Source organism: Vollenhovia emeryi, unplaced genomic scaffold (genome assembly GCF_000949405.1).
Source record: "Vollenhovia emeryi isolate VEMERY1.0 unplaced genomic scaffold, V.emery_V1.0 DF939364.1, whole genome shotgun sequence".
NCBI lineage: Eukaryota > Metazoa > Arthropoda > Insecta > Hymenoptera > Formicidae > Vollenhovia > Vollenhovia emeryi.
In genome coordinates, this window is record NW_011967002.1 from 54,813 (window position 1) to 76,030 (window position 21,218).

General features: G+C 28.3%; 5 protein-coding genes across 7 annotated transcripts in view; all 5 read left to right on the plus strand.

The window, feature by feature from the left end:
• Positions 1-9,282, plus strand: part of LOC105558211 (odorant receptor 43a-like) — a 10,897-nt gene extending 1,615 nt beyond the window's left edge. Inside the window, exons 1-8 of one of the 3 annotated variants that reach the window (XM_012005795.1) lie at positions 5,627-5,678; positions 6,001-6,270; positions 6,946-7,414; positions 7,502-7,601; positions 7,778-7,897; positions 8,598-8,753; positions 8,975-9,035; positions 9,137-9,282. In XM_012005795.1, coding sequence (XP_011861185.1) covers positions 5,648-5,678; positions 6,001-6,270; positions 6,946-7,414; positions 7,502-7,601; positions 7,778-7,897; positions 8,598-8,753; positions 8,975-9,028 — 1,200 coding nt within the window. In that variant the 5' untranslated portion in view covers positions 5,627-5,647 and the 3' untranslated portion in view covers positions 9,029-9,035; positions 9,137-9,282. Of the gene's footprint in view, positions 1-5,626; positions 5,679-6,000; positions 6,271-6,945; positions 7,415-7,501; positions 7,602-7,777; positions 7,898-8,597; positions 8,754-8,974; positions 9,036-9,136 lie in introns of those variants that run through there. The other 2 variants (XM_012005796.1, XM_012005797.1) reach the window with 2 other exon arrangements.
• Positions 1,636-4,503, plus strand: LOC105558212 (odorant receptor 33a-like). The gene is made up of 7 exons (XM_012005798.1): positions 1,636-1,873; positions 2,253-2,519; positions 2,711-3,179; positions 3,277-3,376; positions 3,561-3,680; positions 3,837-3,992; positions 4,226-4,503. The coding sequence occupies exons 1-7, from the start codon at positions 1,843-1,845 to the stop codon at positions 4,277-4,279; spliced, it is 1,197 nt and encodes a 398-aa protein (XP_011861188.1). The 5' UTR covers positions 1,636-1,842; the 3' UTR covers positions 4,280-4,503.
• Positions 9,283-10,099: 817 nt separating the features above from the next.
• On the plus strand, positions 10,100-13,555 carry LOC105558213 (odorant receptor 49b-like). Its single transcript, XM_012005799.1, has 7 exons — positions 10,100-10,253; positions 10,706-10,979; positions 11,333-11,807; positions 11,908-12,007; positions 12,204-12,323; positions 12,468-12,623; positions 13,398-13,555. Exons 1-7 carry the CDS (start codon positions 10,239-10,241, stop codon positions 13,449-13,451), a joined length of 1,194 nt encoding a protein of 397 aa, XP_011861189.1. The 5' UTR covers positions 10,100-10,238; the 3' UTR covers positions 13,452-13,555.
• Positions 13,556-15,126: 1,571 nt separating this feature from the next.
• Positions 15,127-16,698, plus strand: LOC105558216 (putative odorant receptor 69a). Its single transcript, XM_012005802.1, has 5 exons — positions 15,127-15,589; positions 15,676-15,775; positions 15,967-16,086; positions 16,254-16,409; positions 16,635-16,698. Exons 1-5 carry the CDS (start codon positions 15,135-15,137, stop codon positions 16,686-16,688), a joined length of 885 nt encoding a protein of 294 aa, XP_011861192.1. The 5' UTR covers positions 15,127-15,134; the 3' UTR covers positions 16,689-16,698.
• A 2,033-nt stretch (positions 16,699-18,731) lies between these two features.
• On the plus strand, positions 18,732-21,065 carry LOC105558215 (odorant receptor 43a-like). The gene is made up of 6 exons (XM_012005801.1): positions 18,732-18,782; positions 19,092-19,557; positions 19,643-19,742; positions 19,926-20,045; positions 20,409-20,564; positions 20,900-21,065. Exons 2-6 carry the CDS (start codon positions 19,112-19,114, stop codon positions 20,951-20,953), a joined length of 876 nt encoding a protein of 291 aa, XP_011861191.1. The 5' UTR covers positions 18,732-18,782; positions 19,092-19,111; the 3' UTR covers positions 20,954-21,065.
• Positions 21,066-21,218: the final 153 nt, after the last annotated feature.

Here is a 21,218-nt window from a genome sequence, read left to right on the forward strand (position 1 = left end):
AGACACCCTGTATAATTCACTAACTATACTGTGAAGTTTGTTATGCAATTATGTTTTATTATACATATGTATACAATATGAATTCTTTATTTCACATACACATATAGGAGGTGTGGCTATTAAAGAACGAGATTGGTAGCAAAAATGTGGGTTATTATAATTCTGAATGAGAATTTCCCATTATTTGAAACGGTGTTGCAGGCCATCGTGTGTCAACCCCTTTAGCATCGCCGCCGTTTTCTTCTTTACCTCGTCTTCAGTTTGAAAATGAGTTCCCTTCAACGTAAAGTTTACCTTACGAAACAGGTAAAAGTCACACAAAGCTAAATCCAGCGTGCAAAGGAAGTGGTCCAGCCCAGAGATCCTCTTATCAGAAACTGCTTTATGGACAAAACATTGTGAGCTGGAACATTGCCGTGATGAAGAATCTACGTGTTGTTCTCACTACTGAATTAACTTTCGGACAGTGGATAAGATAAAGGAGAAAACAGCGGCGTTGCTGAAGAGATTGACATATGAACTGCAGCAGTTTCCAACAATGGAAACTTCGTATGCAATGACATATACATAGATAGAAGAAGAAAATAACAATTCAGTAACAATATTGTAATAATAAACCACGCTTTTGCCACCAGTCTCGTTATTTAATAGTACTTGGTGCTTCTTAATCTTATATGTCGTATTTTTTTATTCATTAAACTTAATGGGTTAAATAACAAAAGATGATGATGTCGACGGTAACTGGCCCATATATTTATTTAAAATACTACGTTTCGACTAGTAATACTAGTCCTTTTCAAGTAATAGCCCATTAAATGTGGCAGCAAGAAATGGGTGACATATTGAGCGTACGCTTTATAAAGAAAGAGGCGCAGTAAATTAATATGCACATGTTACTTCAAATTGAAATTAATGTAAGTCACTAAGAACGTCTGTTCGTATAAAAGGCTTGTGGAAGACTTAATGAGCTATTACTTGAAAAGGACTAGTATTACTAGTCGAAACGTAGTATTTTAAATAAATATATGGGCCAGTTATCGTCGACATCATCATCTTTTGTTATTTTTCTTCACCCACTGGCAATCCACCTTCTCCAAGTTTGTTTAATGGGTTAACTGTATTATTATCAGAATATGTTTTTCAGTTGGTCAAATCGTCAGTCGGTTATTTATCCGTTTTGCACACAACGAGAAGGTGATAAAAAAAAGTGAGAAAAACTTTTTCCTACATTACGCAACTATGTTTATGGAAATTTATAGTTCAACTATGCTAATATTAATATATCATTCACAAATGAAAATATTTCAACGCATTTGTTGATTAGAATAAGTTACGGATTCTTTTAAGTAATGGTACAAATCAAAATATATAGGTACTCACTTTCCAATACATTTTTATGCTTTGCATGTATCTTGAAAAATTCGAACAATAAGAACAAACAATCACCATTTTTGTAAATTTATTTTCAAAACCAGCGGTGTACGATATGCTCGATATACTATACTGCTATAAGCAAAAGTTATAAGCAACAGAGGATCATAGAAGCGTGGGAATATAACAGGTGCACTTATGTAGACTTTTTTTCGTCAGACACAGCCACCTGTTATCGCGTAATTTTTTATTCACACATGTTTTGCGTGACGAGCGGTGTTGGAAACTTGACAAAAATTTGAAACGAAAGTAGAAGCAGAATATTTAAAATACTGTGTTACTGGTTGATCGTTCGTACTTTCGGGAAGTACCTGAAATTGTAAGCATGCGCAAGAAATGTTCTTTACTGCACAAGAGGTAACGTCGATTCATGATAGAGGAATAGACGCCAGTCTTTAGATAACAGTGGACATGAAAAGTCCAAAATATAACGGATACCAAGGTGCTTACAGTTCTGTAGTATTTTATTTTTTAATTTTATACAAGTAGTGGCATTATTTAACAATTGCAATCCATAGCTCACTTTTTCACTATTAACAAAACTTCTAGATTATTGCCTTATGCAGTAAGTTGTGTTTGCATCTGTTGTTGTCTTTTATGACTATATTATTGTTATATCTAACAACATTAGTTACATCTAACTACAACAACTTGAAATATGAATCATGGCTTTTTAATAATTATTTACTATTTTCTGTATCATGAAGATTGTATTTTAAACTATTACACGCAGTTTAATTATAATTATGTTTGTTGGAGTATGTTATATTAGAATTATGTAATCTTATTACAAGTTCTGGACTCACGATTTCTGCAGGTAGATTTCGAATGGGCGGTGAAACTCAATCGGTTCACTTTAAATTTGATTGGACTTTGGCCTAAGATCGCACGAAATCGTCGAGAGAAATTGATGTGCAATTTTCGAATGCTGATAGCTTGGCTGGGAATAATCGGCTTGATTATCCCCTCTATTCACTCCCTGATAAAAATTTTCGGAGACACTTTACTCATGTTAGATAATTTACAATTTACTTTACCAATAATAAGTTGTGCGATTAGAATTATGATTTTTCGGTGGAAAAAAGAAGGTAGAGACCATGCTTGATCATTTTTGGTAGAGATAATATATTGACAATATAATTTTTCTTGAAAAATTATGGAAACGTTGTTTATGTAATGCTGTTCTAATTTTGTTCTGCCTTTTACTGTTTAGGATTGAACTTAATATATTTTAATTTAGCAACGCTGTGAAATGTGCATAAAATTGTTTATTTTTAAGCTATTATTCCGATTATGAATATGATCGCGAAGGATTGGATAAAGTTGAAAAGTGATCAAGAAAGAAACTTGATGATCCAAAGAGCGCGAACAGCACGGAAAATTAACATTTGTTCCTACTGCATAATGGGATTACAGTACTTCTTTGTGGTCGGACTACCTGTTTTTGGAATGACAATGAGATTGACTCCAAATATTACTGACCCAGGAAAACCACTGCCTTACCAATCCTATTACGTTTACGATGTAACCAAAAGACCACAATACGAACTGACATTCATTAGTCAAAGCATCTACTTAGCTATTGGCATGATGGTTTATACCGGAGTCGACAATTTCCTCAGTCTTTTGATTTTTCATATATGTGGTCAGTTGGAGATTATTAAAAAACGTTTGCAATGTTTGGATAAATACATAAATTGCCACAAAGTGTTAAGATGTTGTGTAGCAAAACATAACTCTTTGCTTAGGTTTGTTATTCGTAAGAAAACATATACAAAATATATGTATATATTCTAGATGAAATATATGGTCGAGGATATAAATTACATGAAATATCTTTTATAGAGCTATTAGTATTATTGAAGATACGTATAACGTAATACTTCTCTGTTTGTTTATATATTTTGCCATACTTTTTGCTTTTTATGGATTTCGGCTGATCAACGTGAGTATTTAAAAGTTTAGACAAAAACACATTTGTGTAAATTATTTTGGAAAATAAAACATATAATGTATATGATCATAATGAATGTACTCCGATCCAGAAATTACTACGACGTTTTAATAATATAATCAATTAGTAAATTATTAATAAGAACATTTCTTTATTTATTTCATAAATTAATTAGCTATTCATCGAAGGAAATAATATGTCAGCTATTAACTTAATCTATTTCGTGTCCACTGTTTTTAATATATTTGTACACATGTGCCTATATTGTGTTCTCGGCGAGATTCTGGTGGCCCAGGTTAGTTATTTTTTTTTTATTTCAGCATTATTGTAAATGGAATGTTACATAATAACTTTGTGGCCTATTATATGGCAATAACTTCATTTTATTTAGATATAAGATCTTGTATACATGTAATGATAAGCAATTAAAAATATTTTTGATATTTTCAAGTGTAATAAAATATACTATGCGGCATACACTAATGAATGGTACACCATGGATCCAAAAGTTACAGAAGATTTGTTATTCTTAATGACAAGAGGTTCTAAACCAATTTATCTCACTGTTGGGAAAGTATCTCCAGTTACAATGGCTACATTTTGCAGTGTAAGATATTTTCTTGTTTGATTTAATCTATTATATTAAAATATCGTCTAGTCTCTCTCACTCAAATTTGATTGAAGTTTACCGCACTTATATTATACTTTAATATATGTATATAAAATTTGAATTTTTTATTGTGTATGCGTTATCTTAAATTCAATTATTATTTACTTCTTAATTTTACATTGTACAAATGCAAATTACAAGTATATTGTCATTAAAAAACATGTTTTTAGTTACTGAAAACATCCGTTGGTTATATATCTGTTTTGCATACAACGAGGCGGTGATAGAAAACGTGAAAGAAACATACCTGAAGTTTTTTTTCAATATATGTATAATGCAATTTTTTATAGAACTCGATAAAATTGTGTTGAAATGAATGTTATTTGCAAATAAATATATCTCAAATTATTCAAGTGGAATATGCTTAGAATTTTATTAAATAATGTTAAATAAAGATTAAGCGATGTAATGATGATGTTAGAGGCGATGGAGTGAGTTTAATTGGAAGAATCGTAAAAGAATCTACAGGTATTTGTTTAAATTTTGTTATATTACTGCTCTTTTAAATTTAACCATTTATTGTATGCAAAAATTAAATGTAGTACCATTTTAAATAACAATTTAAAATATTTTAAAAATAATTTCCTAATAAGTAGTACGTCAAACAAAGATTGCATAGTTTTATGACAATTTCTGTAGAACAATTTAGTTCCAAATACTTTTCAAATATCGCAGTCACTTTAATGTAGTTAAATACAATCATTTTTGCTCAAATTAATTGATTTTCATTTTATATAAATATGTAAACTAACGCACAATTAACAAATTTAATATCATATTTTAAAGACCAGTTGGAATACAAAGTTTATATATTTTTAAATGTATCTCACTAGATAATTATTTCGAAATAAGTGGTTTCTAAGTCATTTATGTTTTATATTAATTTGATATAAAACGTAGAACATTTCTTAAGGCATTTAGTTTTGATAAATATCTTACTTACTTATTAATACTTTAGTTTCTTGCGAAAATAACACAACAATTTGTAACTTCAGATAATTAAGAAAAATTAACAAAGTGAAACTGTATATATTGAAAAGTGTAGTGCTTGTCTTATTTTCAATATAATAAATTACGTCATTTTCTTACTAGTAATTATCTTGATACGTTTCCATGCTTATTTAAACCTGCAATTCATTATTTAATACTAATAGCAGAAGATTATATAGAATTACAGATCACAAAGAAGAAAAAAAAGTGTGATGGGATCAGTACACATTATTACAACAACTGCTATTAACGGATCTGTTTGAATGGTATAGTATATAATTCACTAACTACAGTTATAAGCTATAGCTGATTCTAGAAGTATGGGAATACGACGGGTGCGTACGTATGACTGTTTTTCCCCTAACCACCTGTTACTAAATTTTCTGTTCGAATGTTTTCTGCGATATTTGGTACCGAAGTAACGACAACTTTAAACGAGGGTACAGAATATTTAATGTCTCACTTACTTTTTGCAAATTGATCGTATCGTTTCTCTCGAATATTATCATTGTGAGCATGCGCGGAAAATGCTTCTTACTGAGTACGAGGTGACATCGATTCACAAAAGAGAATCAGACGTCAGTCTTTAGACAACATTCGACATGAAAAGTTTAAAATATAACGGATACCGAGGTGTTTATTTTCACTGTAATTGTAACTGAGAGAATCGTAATACAATTCTGGTGGAAACATTTTTTTTTCATTACAGTTTGTGCGACTAGTAATAGTATTCGAAAGTTTTTAAATTATATTTTTATAATCACATTATATTAAGTAATGATAAAATGTGAAGAGTTTTAAATAGATATTATTTTTAGCTTATTTCTTTATATAATATTTAATATTATTTGCAATTTTCAGCGTGATTTTGTGTGTTTCTGTGCGTGTTAGAAATTGATGAAATTAATCTTTTTAATCTTTTTAACTTAAGACTTATTAAGATTTCTGCAGGTAGATTTTGAATGGGCGGTGAAACTAAATCGTTTTATTTTAAATCTGATTGGGCTCTGGCCTGAAACCGCACACAATTCACGACAAAGATTAATGTGCAATTTTCGAGTTCTCGTCACCTTTGTGGGTATAACGTTTGGTCTCCTTATTCCTTCTGTACATTCTTTGAAAAGAATTTTTGGAGACATTATATTAATGATAGATAATTTACAATTTACTCTACCAACTATAAGTTGCTCGATAAGAATCGCAATTTTCTGGTGGAAGAAGGAAGGTAGACATATAAAATTGTTGGCTATTTATCTAAATTATAAAATGCGGGAAATAATGAATAAAATTTAATCATTATACTATATGTGTGTGCGTGTGTGTAACATTTAAAAAATATATAATATATTAATGTTGTAAAGTAGCTGGAAAGTTATTTATGCAAAAGAATTTATTCATATATAGAAAATTTTATTTTTATACGAAAACTGAACTGTGGTAATAAATTTTTATAAATTTTCAAAAACACAAGTGCAATATGTATATGTATGCTTTTTTATTAAAAATATTATATATTAATGAGTTTTTAAAGAAAATTAATACATAATTAAAAATAAATCTATTACACAATTTACATAACCCACTTATAATACTTAATTATTATGTATATAAAAATATTAACAGAAAATAAAAAAAAATTATATACATACATACCTTTATAAAGATAAAGTAATCACAGTTATATGGATAATATCCACCAAGGGTTTATATGATACAATAAAAATTGCACATTACAAGTTTAATATTTTTGTTTTTCTGCATAATCTATATTTTTAACGAAAAAAGATTTTTTACTTTTAAATTTTTATCACTTATAATCAAATTTGTAATGGATCCTATTTCGATTTAGTAATTACATGTTAAGTGTTCTCAAAGTTATTAATACTGGCCTTTTTTTAAGCTATTGTACCAATCATGAATATGATAGTCGAGGATTGGGTAAAGTTGAAAACTGCACAAGAGAGAAGCGTAATGGTCAGAAAAGCACGTATTGCGCGCATAATTATTACCTTCGCATACTGCGCAATGGGAATAGGTTGCTTCTTCCTTATCATTCTACCTAGCTTTCGAATATCGATGAGAACCACGACCAATATTACTGATCCAGGGAGACCAATGCCTCTACAAACTTATTACATTTATGACGTAACAAAAAGTCCACTGTACGAGCTGACATTTATTAGTCAATCTATTTATATTGTTGTTGCCATGATGTCCTATAGCGGAATCGATAATTTTCTCGGACTGCTGGTTTTCCATATATGTGGCCAATTAGAGATTCTCAAGAACCATTTATCAAATTTGGATAAATATGTAAATTCTCACGAGAAATTAAAACATTGTATAATAAGACACATGCGTTTGCTTAGGTTTGATATTTACATATTAATTTAATTCATATAATTGTGAGCAATACTCCATTTTTATGTGTCTAATACACAGACCATCTTTTATAGAGCCATTGACATTATTGAAGATACGTATAATGTAATTCTACTCTTCTTATTTATATATTTCGCGGCACTCTTCGCTTTTTATGGTTTCCGGATAATTACCGTAAGTATTTAGAAGTTCATATAAATAGTTGTTTGAGCAAATTAATTCTTAATATCAGAAAAAATAATATATTTTATCTAAACTACTTCGATGTTTATGTAATATTTTATTATACATTTTGAATTTATAGTAAAATGAAAAATCAAATATTTTCTCTTATATTATAAATTAATTAGCTATTTGACGAAGGAACTGATATATCATTCCCTCACTTGATGTATTTTGCATCCACCGTGATCAATTTATTTGAACATATGTGCTTATACTGTGCTCTTGGCGAGATTTTGGTTGCTCAGGTTAGGTGAACATGTCTCTTTTTCCTGTACAATTAAATAAATTTTAACTTGCATAATTAATATCATGTAAATACTGTAAATAATTTAATATAATTAATATGCACAATATGCTACATAATAGTATGTAATTAATTTATTCAAAAAGTATTTAATGTATGATGTATTGAATCTAATATTGTCACATGTATTAAAAACTTAATAGTAACTTTGTACTTTATAATTCATAACTAAGTTGTTTACGACTTCATGTAATTTCATTTGGTTAACTACATATTACAAACGTTGCACGTAAATTCTTCTGAAACTGAAAATATATGTAGATTGATATTGCAATAGAATTAGAAATAAAAAGTTTTTATTTTGTGAGTATAAGTTTGACTAGACAGACTAGTGTATTAATTAACTTATAATTATTTATAATAATTACACATACCTGCGAAGGTCAGAAACAAAAAGTAGAGTAGATAAATCTGATAGATTGTTGAACGCTGAAAACGAATTTGGCCGTAGCATTTTTCCAGCTATACTCCTACCTACACTATATGTATACTCCTTCTTTTGTCGCTAAACTTTTTGTAACAAAACCTAAAATTTTGTAGGCCTGTATTATTTATAATTAATTTATAATTAATAACTAACTTTTATTCAATACTAGAATATGTAATAGTGTTCGACTAAAAATACTTTTAATACTTTCAAGTGTAATAACATATATTATGCGGTGTACAGTAATCAATGGTACTCCATGAATCCAAAAGCAACACAAAACTTATTGCTTTTAATGATAAGAGGCTCCAAACCGGTCTATCTCACCGCTGGAAAAGTATTTCCTCTGACGATGGCAACGTTTTGCAGTGTAAGTGTAAATTTATTATAATATTTAACAGTTATTATTAGGTATATTAAAATTTATTTAAAAAATACCAAGTTTTACATTTTTTTTAAAACTTTTGTATACGTTTTAAAATATAAAATTTGCATTATTTGTTTTATTTTACCTTTGTTTATTATGAAGTTTTAATATTAATTATTCAAATTTATATTATTAATAATATTACTAAAAAGTATATTTTTCAGTTAGTAAAAACGTCAGTTGGCTATATATCTGTTTTGCATACAACGAGAAGTTAATAACAAAGTGAGATAAATTTAAACTTATTTTGTTTGCAATTTTTTAAGAAAACAATAGTATAAGAGCTGTGCAATTGCAATTAATATCTAATTGCATATCAATTATAGATTTTCACCGCAGAATTTGAAAATATTTGGAAGTATCTATTAAATAATGAGTGGAATCAAATTCAAACCTAAGTCGTAGTTTATAAATATCTTTTTCATGGATAGTAGGATCAACAATTATTTGATTTTAATAAAGAATGATGTATTATATCTTGTAATTAGTTTAGTTTTATTCGAGATGGAAATGCTTTTGTATAATCTTAAGATTATTTTCACCTTTATTTAACAAAACTCCATATTCTTTTTTAAATAAGTAAATTTTATACTTTATTTTGTATATAATAATACACAGTAATAACCTAACGCACTTTATTTAAATTTGTTATCACTATTTTTCTGAATGCTATATTTTACAATTTAAGTGGAACCTTTTTTATTCTTAATCTTTATTTTTGTATCTAAATAAAATGAAATTTCAAAAATTGTATAATTACTTTTGGCTTTCCATTGAAAGTTTTTCTTCTGCGGAATATTGCGGTGAATTATATGTACCTCATAAGGTCTTTTGTAAAATTTTCTTTTCAGTTTCTCACATTTGTCCTATGAGAATATCTTATAAATCTGTCTCCGTAGAAATAATTGATTTATTAATTTGCAATTATTTTAACAACTTAATAACTATTATATTTTATGTTCTATATTTATCGTAAAGAATTCATATTTTATAAAAGAACATAAGACGATACAATACAAATTCTTGCGAATTTATTTAAAAAATATAAAGACCGTAAGAGCGGTACATACAGTCTACTACTATAAGTCATAAGCAACCGAAGATTATAGAAGCGTGGGAATATAACTGGTGCACTTAAGTATGCTTTTTTTCTACAAACATGTTCACTTGTCATCGTGCAATTTTTTATTCGCACATGTTTTGTATGATGATCTGTGGTGGAAACTTGTCGGAAATTTGAAACGATAGTAGAAGCAGAATATTTAAAAGATATTACTTTGTTGAAAGTTTTGATCGTTCGATATTTTCAAGAAGCAATATGTAAGCATGCGCAAGAAATGATCTTTGCTGCACAGGAGGTGACGTCGATTCATGTACGAAGAATAGACGCCAGTCTTTAGATAACATTGGGTATAGAAAGTTCAAAATATGACAGATACCGAGGTGCTTATAGTTTTGATCATTGTTACTGTAATTGAAAGAAGCCTTAAAGACGAATTTTACTATAATAGCAAGTTGTGCAAACAGTGGCAGCATTTATAATAATTAATAATCCGCAAGTCTTATTTTCTCAGAAATAACAAAAATTCTAAATTATCGCTTTTAATTTGTGCTTCTTATTAATACACTAAATTAATTGTTGTAACAATGTTAAACATATCTAACTATAGAAATTTGAAGTTAACGACTTTTGGTGTTAGTTATTTATTATTTTCTGAATAACTTTTATTAAACTTTAAACGACTAATCAAAAGTAAGGATACTTTATTTTAAAAGCCACTTCAAATACTTCGTTAAATAACTTTTATATACTGATTATAGTTATTGTATATTTGTGTGTGTTTTGATTTGTGTAATCCTTTTCATAAACTTTAAACTTATAAAGGTTTCTGCAGGTAGATTTCGATTGGGAAGTGAAACTACATCGTTTCACTTTAGATTTGTTTGGACTTTGGCCCAAGACCATACAAAATCCTTGGCAAAAGTTAACGTGCAATTTTCGAGCACTTGCCGTTTACCTAGGAGTAATATGTGGCGTTCTAATCCCTTCGATACATTCTTTGATACGAATTAATGGAGATGTCATGCTAATGATAGATAATTTGCAATTTACTTTACCAGCAATAAGTGTCACGATAAGAATTATGGTTTTTTGGTGGAAAAAAGAAGGTAAACTTTATTTTAATTATAACTGTGTATTTGTTATATTTGATTGTCGTATTATTTTATCATATAGAATTACTCCTTTTGTCCCACCTATTGTCGAATACCCTGTATATAATATTTAACATTTTATGAATAATAAAGTTTATGCTAAATGCTATCAGATTCCTAGATCAATATTAATATTTCTACTGATTTTTAATTATAATGTGTGTTTTAAACATATATATGAAACTAATAACTTTATTGCAATCTTTTCTTTTCTATGCTTTTTACTGTTTAGGATTAAAATTAATATATTTTAATTTAGCAATATACTGTGAAGGGTAAAATATGCGTAAAACTGTTTACTTTTTAAGCTATTATACCGATTATAAATATGATCTCGAAGGATTGGATAAGGACACTAACAATAAGTGACGAAGAGAGATGTTTAATGATACGAAGAGCACAAAGTGCACGCATAATTATGATTTGCTCCTACTGCGTTATGGGAATGCAGTGCTTCACTCTCGTACTACCGCCTGTTTTCGGAGTGTCAATAAGATTGACTCCTAACATTACTGATCCAGGAAAACCAATGCCTTTACAAACACGTTATATTTATGATATAACAAACAGGCCACAACACGAATTGACATTTATTAGTCAAGCCATCATTATAGCTACCGCTATGATGGTTTACATTGGAATAGATAATTTTTTGAGTCTCCTGATTTTTCATATATCCGGCCAATTAGACATTCTCGAGAATCGTTTGATGCGTATGGATAAATACATAAATTATCCAGAAGTATTAAAGTGTTGCATAAGAAAGCATGTCCATTTGCTTAGGTTTGTTATTTATAAGAACATATACACAAATATAATCCATGCTAAGTGTATGATCATGGCAAATACATTTACAATATAATATATGAAATGTTTTTTATAGAGCAATTGCTGTTATTGAAGATACGTATAACATAATACTCCTTTCTTTATTCATATATTTTGCAATTTTATTCGCTTTTTATGCATTTCGGATAATTAGCGTAAGTATCCAAAAGCTTCGAATCTAGAATTGGTTTGTTATTTAATTTTTAACATAAAAAAACGTGTAATACTTGCAATATCTAAAGTGTCATTATATTCATAAAATATTTTTCTATAATATTATAAATATTTAAAATAATTTTAATTCTAAGAAATTTATAATATATTTTACACTTAATACTGTAAATTAATTAGCTATTCGACGAAGGAAATGATTTATCATTCTCTCACTTGATATTTTTCACATTGACAATTTTTAATTTATTTGGACATATGTGTCTATATTGCGTTCTCGGCGAGATTTTAATGGCCCAGGTTAGTTACACATATTTTTTTATTACAAAAATATAATTTGACTCTCGCATAACTCTACACCATTTCATAATAACTTTTATTTAGTTGGGACAATCTACGTTTATGTAATAATTTATATCTAAAAATATTTTTGATATTTTCAAGTGCAATAAAATCTATTATGCTGCATATAATAATAAATGGTATACTATGAATCCAAAAAACATGGAAGCTTTGTTGATTTTAATAACAAGAGGCTCGAAACCAGTTTATCTTACCGTCGGAAAAATATCTCCTGTTACAATGGCCACATTTTGCGGTGTAAGATATTTTACTGTTTAATTATAAGTGTCAGATTAAAATTCTGTTTGGTATTACTAAACTTTTATTAAAGTTTGTTATGCAATTATGTTTTATTATACATATGTATACAATATGAATTCTTTATTTCACATACACATATAGGAGGTGTGGCTATTAAAGAACGAGATTGGTAGCAAAAATGTGGGTTATTATAATTTTGCGAATTTCCCATTATTTGAAACGGTGTTGCAGGCCATCGTGTGTCAACCCCTTTAGCATTACCGCCGTTTTCTCCTTTACCTCGTCTTCAGTTTGAAAATGAGTTCCCTTCAGCGTAAAGTTTACCTTAGGAAACAGGTAAAAGTTACACAAAGCTAAATCCAGCGTGCAAAGGAAGTGGGACAGCCCTGAGATCCTCTTATCAGAAACTGCTTTATGGACAAAACATTGTGAGCTGGAACATTGCCGTGATGAAGAATCTACGTGTTGTTCTCACTACTGAATTAACTTTCGGACAGTGGATAAGATAAAGGAGAAAACAGCGGCGTTGCTGAAGAGATTGACATATGAACTGCAGCAGTTTCCAACAATGGAAACTTCGTATGCAATAGTATATACATAGATAGAGGAAGAAAATAACAATTCAGTTACAATATTGTAATAATAAACCACACTTTTGCCACCAGTCTCGTTATTTAATAGTACTTGGTGCTTCTTAATTTTATATGTCGTATTTTTTTATTTATTAAACTTAATGGGTTAACTGTATTGTTATCAGAATATATTTTTCAGTTGGTCAAAACGTCAGTCGGTTATTTATCCGTTTTGCACACAACGAGAAGGTGATAAAAAAAAGTGAGAAAAACTTTTTCCTACATTACGCAACTGTGTTTATGGAAATTTATAGTTCAACTATGCTAATATTAATATATCATTCACAAATGAATATATTTCAATGCATTTGTTGATTAGAATAAGTTAAGGATTCTTTTAAGTAATGGTACAAATCAAAATACTCACCTTCCAATACATTTTTATGTTTTGCATGTATCTTGAAAAACTCGAACAATTAGAACAAACAATACCATTTTTGTAAATTTCTTTTCAAAACCAGCGGTGTACGATATGCTCGATATACTCTACTATAAGCAAGAGTTATAAGTAAGAGAGGATTATAGAAGCGTGGGAATATAACTGGTGCACTTACGTAGACTTTTTTGCGTCAAACACAGCCACCTGTTATCGCGTAATTTTTTATTCGCACATGTTTTGCGTGACGAGCGGTGTTGGAAACTTGACAAAAATTTGAAACAAAAGTAGAAGCAGAATATTTAAAATACTGTGTTGCTGGTTGATCGTTCGATACTTTCGGGAAGTACCTAAAATTGTAAGCATGCGCAAGAAATGTTCTTTACTGCACAAGAGGTAACGTCGATTCATGATAGAGGAATAGACGCCAGTCTTTAGATAACAGTGGACATGAAAAGTCCAAAATATAACGGATACCAAGGTGCTTACAGTTCTGTAGTATTTTATTTTTTAATTTTATACAAGTAGTGGCATTATTTAACAATTGCAATCCATAGCTCACTTTTTCACTATTAACAAAACTTCTAGATTATTGCCTTATGCAGTAAGTTGTGTTTGCATCTGTTGTTGTCTTTTATGACTATATTATTGTTATATCTAACAACATTAGTTACATCTAACTACAACAACTTGAAATCAATCATGGCTTTTTAATAATTATTTACTATTTTCTGTATCATGAAGATTGTATTTTAAACTATTACACGCAATTTAATTATAATTATGTTTGTTGGAGTATGTTATATTAGAATTATGTAATCTTATTACAAGTTCTGGACTCACGATTTCTGCAGGTAGATTTCGAATGGGCGGTGAAACTCAATCGGTTCACTTTAAATTTGATTGGACTTTGGCCTAAGATCGCACGAAATCGTCGAGAGAAATTGATGTGCAATTTTCGAATGCTGATAGCTTGGCTGGGATTAATCGGCTTGCTTATCCCCTCTATTCACTCCCTGATAAAAATTTACGGAGACACTTTACTCATGTTAGATAATTTACAATTTACTTTACCAATAATAAGTTGTGCGATTAGAATTATAATTTTTTGGTGGAAAAAAGAAGGTAGAGACCATGCTTTATCATTTTTGGTAGAGATAATATATTGATAATATAATTTTTCTTGAAAAATTATGAAAACGTTGTTCATGTAAAGGCCTTCACACATAAAATTCCGTAAGGACGTAAAACGTAAGCATAAGAAAATCGACCAATCACAGTCGAGAACGTAAGGCAATGACGCAAGCAGTAGCAAATCCAATCTGTTGATTTTCTTACGTTTACGTTTTACGTCCTTACGGAATTTTATGTGTGAAGGCCTTAATGCTGTTCTAATTTTGTTCTGCCTTTTACTGTTTAGGATTGAACTTAATATATTTTAATTTAGCAACGTTGTAAAATGTGCATAAAATTGTTTATTTTTAAGCTATTATTCCGATTATGAATATGATCGCGAAGGATTGGATAAAGGTGAAAAGTGATCAAGAAAGAAACTTGATGATCCGAAGAGCGCAGAGTGCACGTATTATTATTATTTGCTCTTACTCTGTAATGGGATTAGCGTACTTCTTTGTCGCAATACTGCCTGCTTTTGGAATATCGATGAGATTAACTCCCAACGTTACTGATCCAGGAAGGCCAATGCCTTTACAAACTCATTATATTTATGATATAACAAACAGGCCACAATACGAATTGACACTGATTAGTCAAATCATTTATGTATCTGTTGCCATGACGTCTTATACTGCAATAGATAATTTTCTTAGTCTCCTGGTTTTTCATATATGCGGTCAGTTAGAAATTCTCAAGAATCGTTTGGAATGCCTAGATAAGTACATAAATTATCATGCAATGCTAAAATATTGCATAGCAAAGCATGTCCGTTTGCTTAGGTTTGTTTGCTATTAGACAATATATCTAAATAAAATTCATATGCATCGCGGTAGAATATTTTTAGTATATGAACTATCTTTTATAGAGCTATTGATGTTATTGAAGATACATATAACATAATACTTCTTTGCTTATTTATATATTTTGCGATACTCTTTGCTTTCTACGGATATCGGATGATTACTGTAAGTATTTTGGAACTAAAAGTTTGGATAAAAAATCGGTAAAAGAAATAAATGCATTAGTATTAAATATATTCTGATTAAAAAATTACTGTATTATTACTGAAATTACTACATTTCATTATCATATAAAATTTTGAATTGGCATCAATGAAAATAACTATATTTTTTTATTCATTTCACAAATTAATTAGCTATTCGACGAAGGAAATGATATGTCCATCAGTCGCATAGTGTATTTAATTTCTACTATTTTTAATATATTTACACATATGTGCTTATATTGCGTTCTCGGTGAAATTTTAATGGCCCAGGTTAGTTATATATTTTTATTTGCACAACAAAGTTATGCCAATTAAATATTGCATTATTAACTGTATATGTATACATATAGAGTTCCATATGGTTGTGACTAACTTATGTTTATTTGTATAGCAATGTATAATAATTAGTATCTAAAAGTGTTTTTAATATTTTCAAGTGCAATGAAATATATTATGCGGCATTTAGTAATAAATGGTATACCATGAATCCGAAAGTTGCAGAAGATTTGTTGTTGGTAATGACAAGAGGATCCAAACCAATATATCTCACTGTTGGAAAAGTGTCTCCTGTTACAATGGCCACGTTTTGCAATGTAAGATATTTTAATGGTTGATTATTACATCAAAATATTGTCTGGTGACACTGAAATTTTATTAAAAATTACTGTACAACCCCACACATTTTAATACATATAATTCGAATCTTTTATTTTAGGTGCGTTTGTATAGTATATACAATCTTAAACCTCGCAATTATATCTCTATTAAGTGCATGCTGTTAATTTACTCTATAATTGCATTAAAAATATATCTTTCAGTTAATAAAAACATCCGTTGGTTATATATCTGTGTTGCATACAGCAAGAAGTTGACAAAAAAAAAGTGAAGTTTCTTTTCCAATTATGCAAGTTTGATAAAATATGACGACTTAAGAACTGTGTTTTTTCATTAGCATGATATTTACAAATAAATAAATCGTATTATTTGGATGAAATAACATCAAATTTGTTTTTAATAATAGAACATTTCCAATTTAATTAAAATTTAAGAAACTTGTAATTTATCTATCGGTTTTCTCATAAACTTTAAGTTAAGCCATGAAATTAAATTTATTTAAAAAAATTTTTAACATAATGCCATAAAATATTGGATAATTTGTTTTATGTAACAATGTAAAATGTTTTCAAAAGCAACGCAATTTACTTAATAAAAAATGTATTAAACAAGAATTGTTTAATTTTTATGGCTCCTTATGTTCTGCACAGTTTCATTCAAGAGCATTATTGTTGAGATATAGAGATCATCCTCATTAAATAGAATTACTTGTTTTTCTTATATACTCATTTCCTTATTTATTTTATTATCTGTACAAAATACATAAATATGCTTATAGTATAATATTAATACCTATACAAATATACGTATAAAATGTCACAAACCACTTTACATTATTTTAGTATATCAAGCCAATTTTTTGCATTTTTGTAAAGTATAATATTGTAGAAACGATTAGGTAAGACTTAATCTTATTAAACAAAAATATTAGACAATTTATGTCTGTTAAAAAAGTTAACAAAATTAATTAAGGCTAGTACGTATTTAAGGTACTCGCTTTATATTTAACAAAAATTAAATGTAAATGTAATTTTCTTCCAAATAATTTTACGACCTCTTTAATCTCAATCTCAATGCGTTATTCAATAATAAGACAGGAGATTATTGCTGACAACAAGAAAGGAAGATAAGTGGAGAGATGAACATAGATTACTACAACAATTTATCGACAATGGATACATTTTAATGGTATTGTGTGCGGCCTACTACAAGTAAGTGTGAGCTATAGCCGATTATAGAAGCGTGGGAAAATAACGGGTGTATATATACGCCCTTCTTTCGTTAACATGATATCCATCTGTTAATATAAATTTCTCGCTCGCGAATATTTCGTGCGATGTTCGATATTGAAAGGACATAAACTTGAAACGAAGGTGCAGAATTATTTATTATACTTTGTTACAGACTGATCGTTTGTCTCTCTTAAAAAATATTATTAAGAATATGCGCGAGAAATGCTTTTTACTGAATACGAGGTAACGTCGATTCAAGAAAAAGGAGCGGACGTCAGTATCTAGATAACATTCGACATGGAAGGTTCGAAATATGTTGGATATCAAGGTGCTTAAAGTTTTGATACTTGTAATTCTACATGGAAAGAATCTTAAAAAAATACTGCTTTCGTTTATTAAGTGTAAACAATGCAATTTATGAAGTAATAGCATTTATAAAAAACAATTCATTTAATTAACGAAAGTTCTGGATTATTGTCTTTTACAATGTATTCTATTTCTTAATAACATGTTAAACTGTTGAACGATAAATATTAATATCTAAATATAGTAATTTGAGATCAAACATTTTTATTATCAGTAATTAATTATTTTCTAAATAATCTTTGAACTTGCATAAATGATAAAACCTAAATTACTTATTTTCCAAATACACCAAGTAAACTTTTATGTCTAAATATTTCGTTAAACATTTATGGAATCTATTATCTTTCTATATATAGAATCAATTTCACATTCTGTATAGAAATTTTATGTATTCTTCGCTAATTGTGATTTTATTTATTTTTGTTAATAATTACATTATATGATACATCACAAACTCCGACTTATTAAGATTTCTACAGGTAGACTTTGAATGGGCAGTGAAAATGAATCGTATTACTTTAAACTTTATTGGGCTTTGGCCTAAGACTGCACAAAGTTCTCGAGAGAAGTTGATGTGCAATTTTCGGGTACTTGTCGCTTTCTTGGGATTAATATTTTGCGTTTTGATTCCTTCTATACATTCATTAATAAGAATTTATGGAGATGTTATGCTAATGATAGATAATTTAAATTTTACCTTACCAGCTATAAGTTGTTTGATAAGAATTGTGATTTTTTGGTGGAAGAAAGGAGGTAAACATATTCGTAATTACAAGATATACTATGTAATATGATAAAAGATACTTTTATTTAAGTGAATTTGTATAAATTAAGTAAAACTTTTGTTTAAATTATAATTGTGCAATTATATTATACATATAATAACAGGTTATGAAATTCATTGTTACTACTTATTTATTATTTTTGCTTAAAACTAAATAATATTAGTTCTATTTCTTTTATTTTTATCACTTTACATTAAATTTAGTAGTTACTTTTTCAATTTGACAGTACTATTAAGTAAGTATGCATTGAAATGTTTATTAACTGATATTTTTAAAGCTATTATACCGGTCGTGAATATGATCGCAGAGGATTGGATAAGGTCAAAAAGCGCGCAAGAAAGAAATATAATGATTAAAAGGGCGCATACTGCACGTATGATTGTTACTTGTGCATACTTTATAATGGGAACAGCATGCATCCTTATTATCGTTCCCTCAGCCTTTGGCATATCAATAAGATTCACTTCCAACATTACTGATCAAGGCAGACTAATGCCTCTACAAAGCTATTACATTTACGATGTAACTAAATCACCGCAGTACGAACTGACGTTTATTAGTCAAGCAATTTATTCTGCTATTGGCATTATGTCTTATACTGGAATCGACAATTTTCTCGGGCTATTAATTTTCCATATATGCGGTCAATTGGACATTCTGAAAAATCGTTTGATACGTTTTGATAAATACATCGATTCTGATATGCTGAAAAATTGCGTGACAGAACATGTCCGTTTAATTAGGTTTGATATTTACATCAATTTATATGAATAATCAGTTTAAAATATGTAATCAAATATATCTAATATCGTGAAATGTATTTTGCAGAGCTATTGCCGTTATTGAAGATACGTATAATATAACACTTCTAGTCTTATTTGTATACTTTTCAATACTCTTTGCTTTCCTTAGTTTCTGCATAATCAATGTAAGTATTTAAAAACTTGAAAAAGAAATATTTTAATATTAATAAGAATTAATAGACAATATGTTGTAAGTGTGAAAAACTACAATATCTACGTAACATTTTATTATACACTAACTTTAATATTATTAAAAAAGAAAGTTGGATTTTATTATATGTAATAAATTAATATTATAAATTACTTAGCTAGTTAGCGATGGAAACAAAGTATCACTCATTTATTTGATATGTTTAATGAGCATTATTTTTAATTTATTTGGACATATGTGTCTATATTGTGCTCTTGGTGAATTTTTGATGGCCCAAGTAAGTTGCATATATTTTATATTATAAAAAATTTATTATGTGTGTACGTATTTAGGTTTACGTGTTATTATACATATAATTTACAAATTTACTCGGTATTTTATTAATAGCACACTACGTTTAACACCTATCAGAATATAGTATAATATTAATATCTACATACAATATCTACATACAGTTTAATTTAGTTTTTATTTTATTCACATATTGTAAAAATTTAATATATGCTTTAGAAACACGAAAAGTGTTTAACAATGAAATGCGTAAAATAGAAAATTTTTTAGTATTAATAATTTTTTTCTGTAATAAATCCAAACAATGCAACGATTGCTCAAGAAAACTAATATTAACTTTAATTTTAAGTGTAATGAAATATATTATGCGGCATACAATAATCAATGGTACTCCATGAATCTGAAAATTGTACAAGATTTATTGCTTTTCATGACAAGAGGTTCTAAACCAATCTATCTCACTGCCGGAAAAATGTTTCCCTTAACAATGGCCACATTTTGCAGTGTAAGATATATTAATTTTAAATTTGAATTGCTTTAAAAGCATATGTATATTAAATAACGAAATTTTAAAAACAAAAAGTATAAGGGCTATGAAAGTATACGCAGATGTTGAAGCGTAATTCGTTTGTGTCAATATCAAAGAAGATTGTTACATTACTTTTAATAGCCTTTATGTTTTTTAATATTACTTCAAAAATTTTATTAAAAATTTTTGGAGCATTAACTTGTGTTAGAATGATATACCTAATAATTGACATTCTTTAGTTATTTTACAATTATCTATTTATCAAGATTGTATGATAAATTTTATTATTATTAAAGAAATGTGTTTTGCAGTTAGTGAAAACATCAGGTGGTTATATATCAATTTTGCTAACAACAAGGATGTAATAAAGGAACAATACATATGTATATTATTATATTATTACATTATCATATAATATAATTTAAGAATTGTGCAAGTATTAATTTATTTAACAATAAATGGTAAATATCTTACTGCATGATTGTGTCAAAACATATTGTTGTTTCCTGTTAAATACATAAAGGAAAGCATTTTTGACAAAAAAGATACATAAATTCAATTTGTGATACATATTTTATATTGTAAAGTGCGATTTTAAATTCACGTATAATATTTTAATATTCAGCTAAA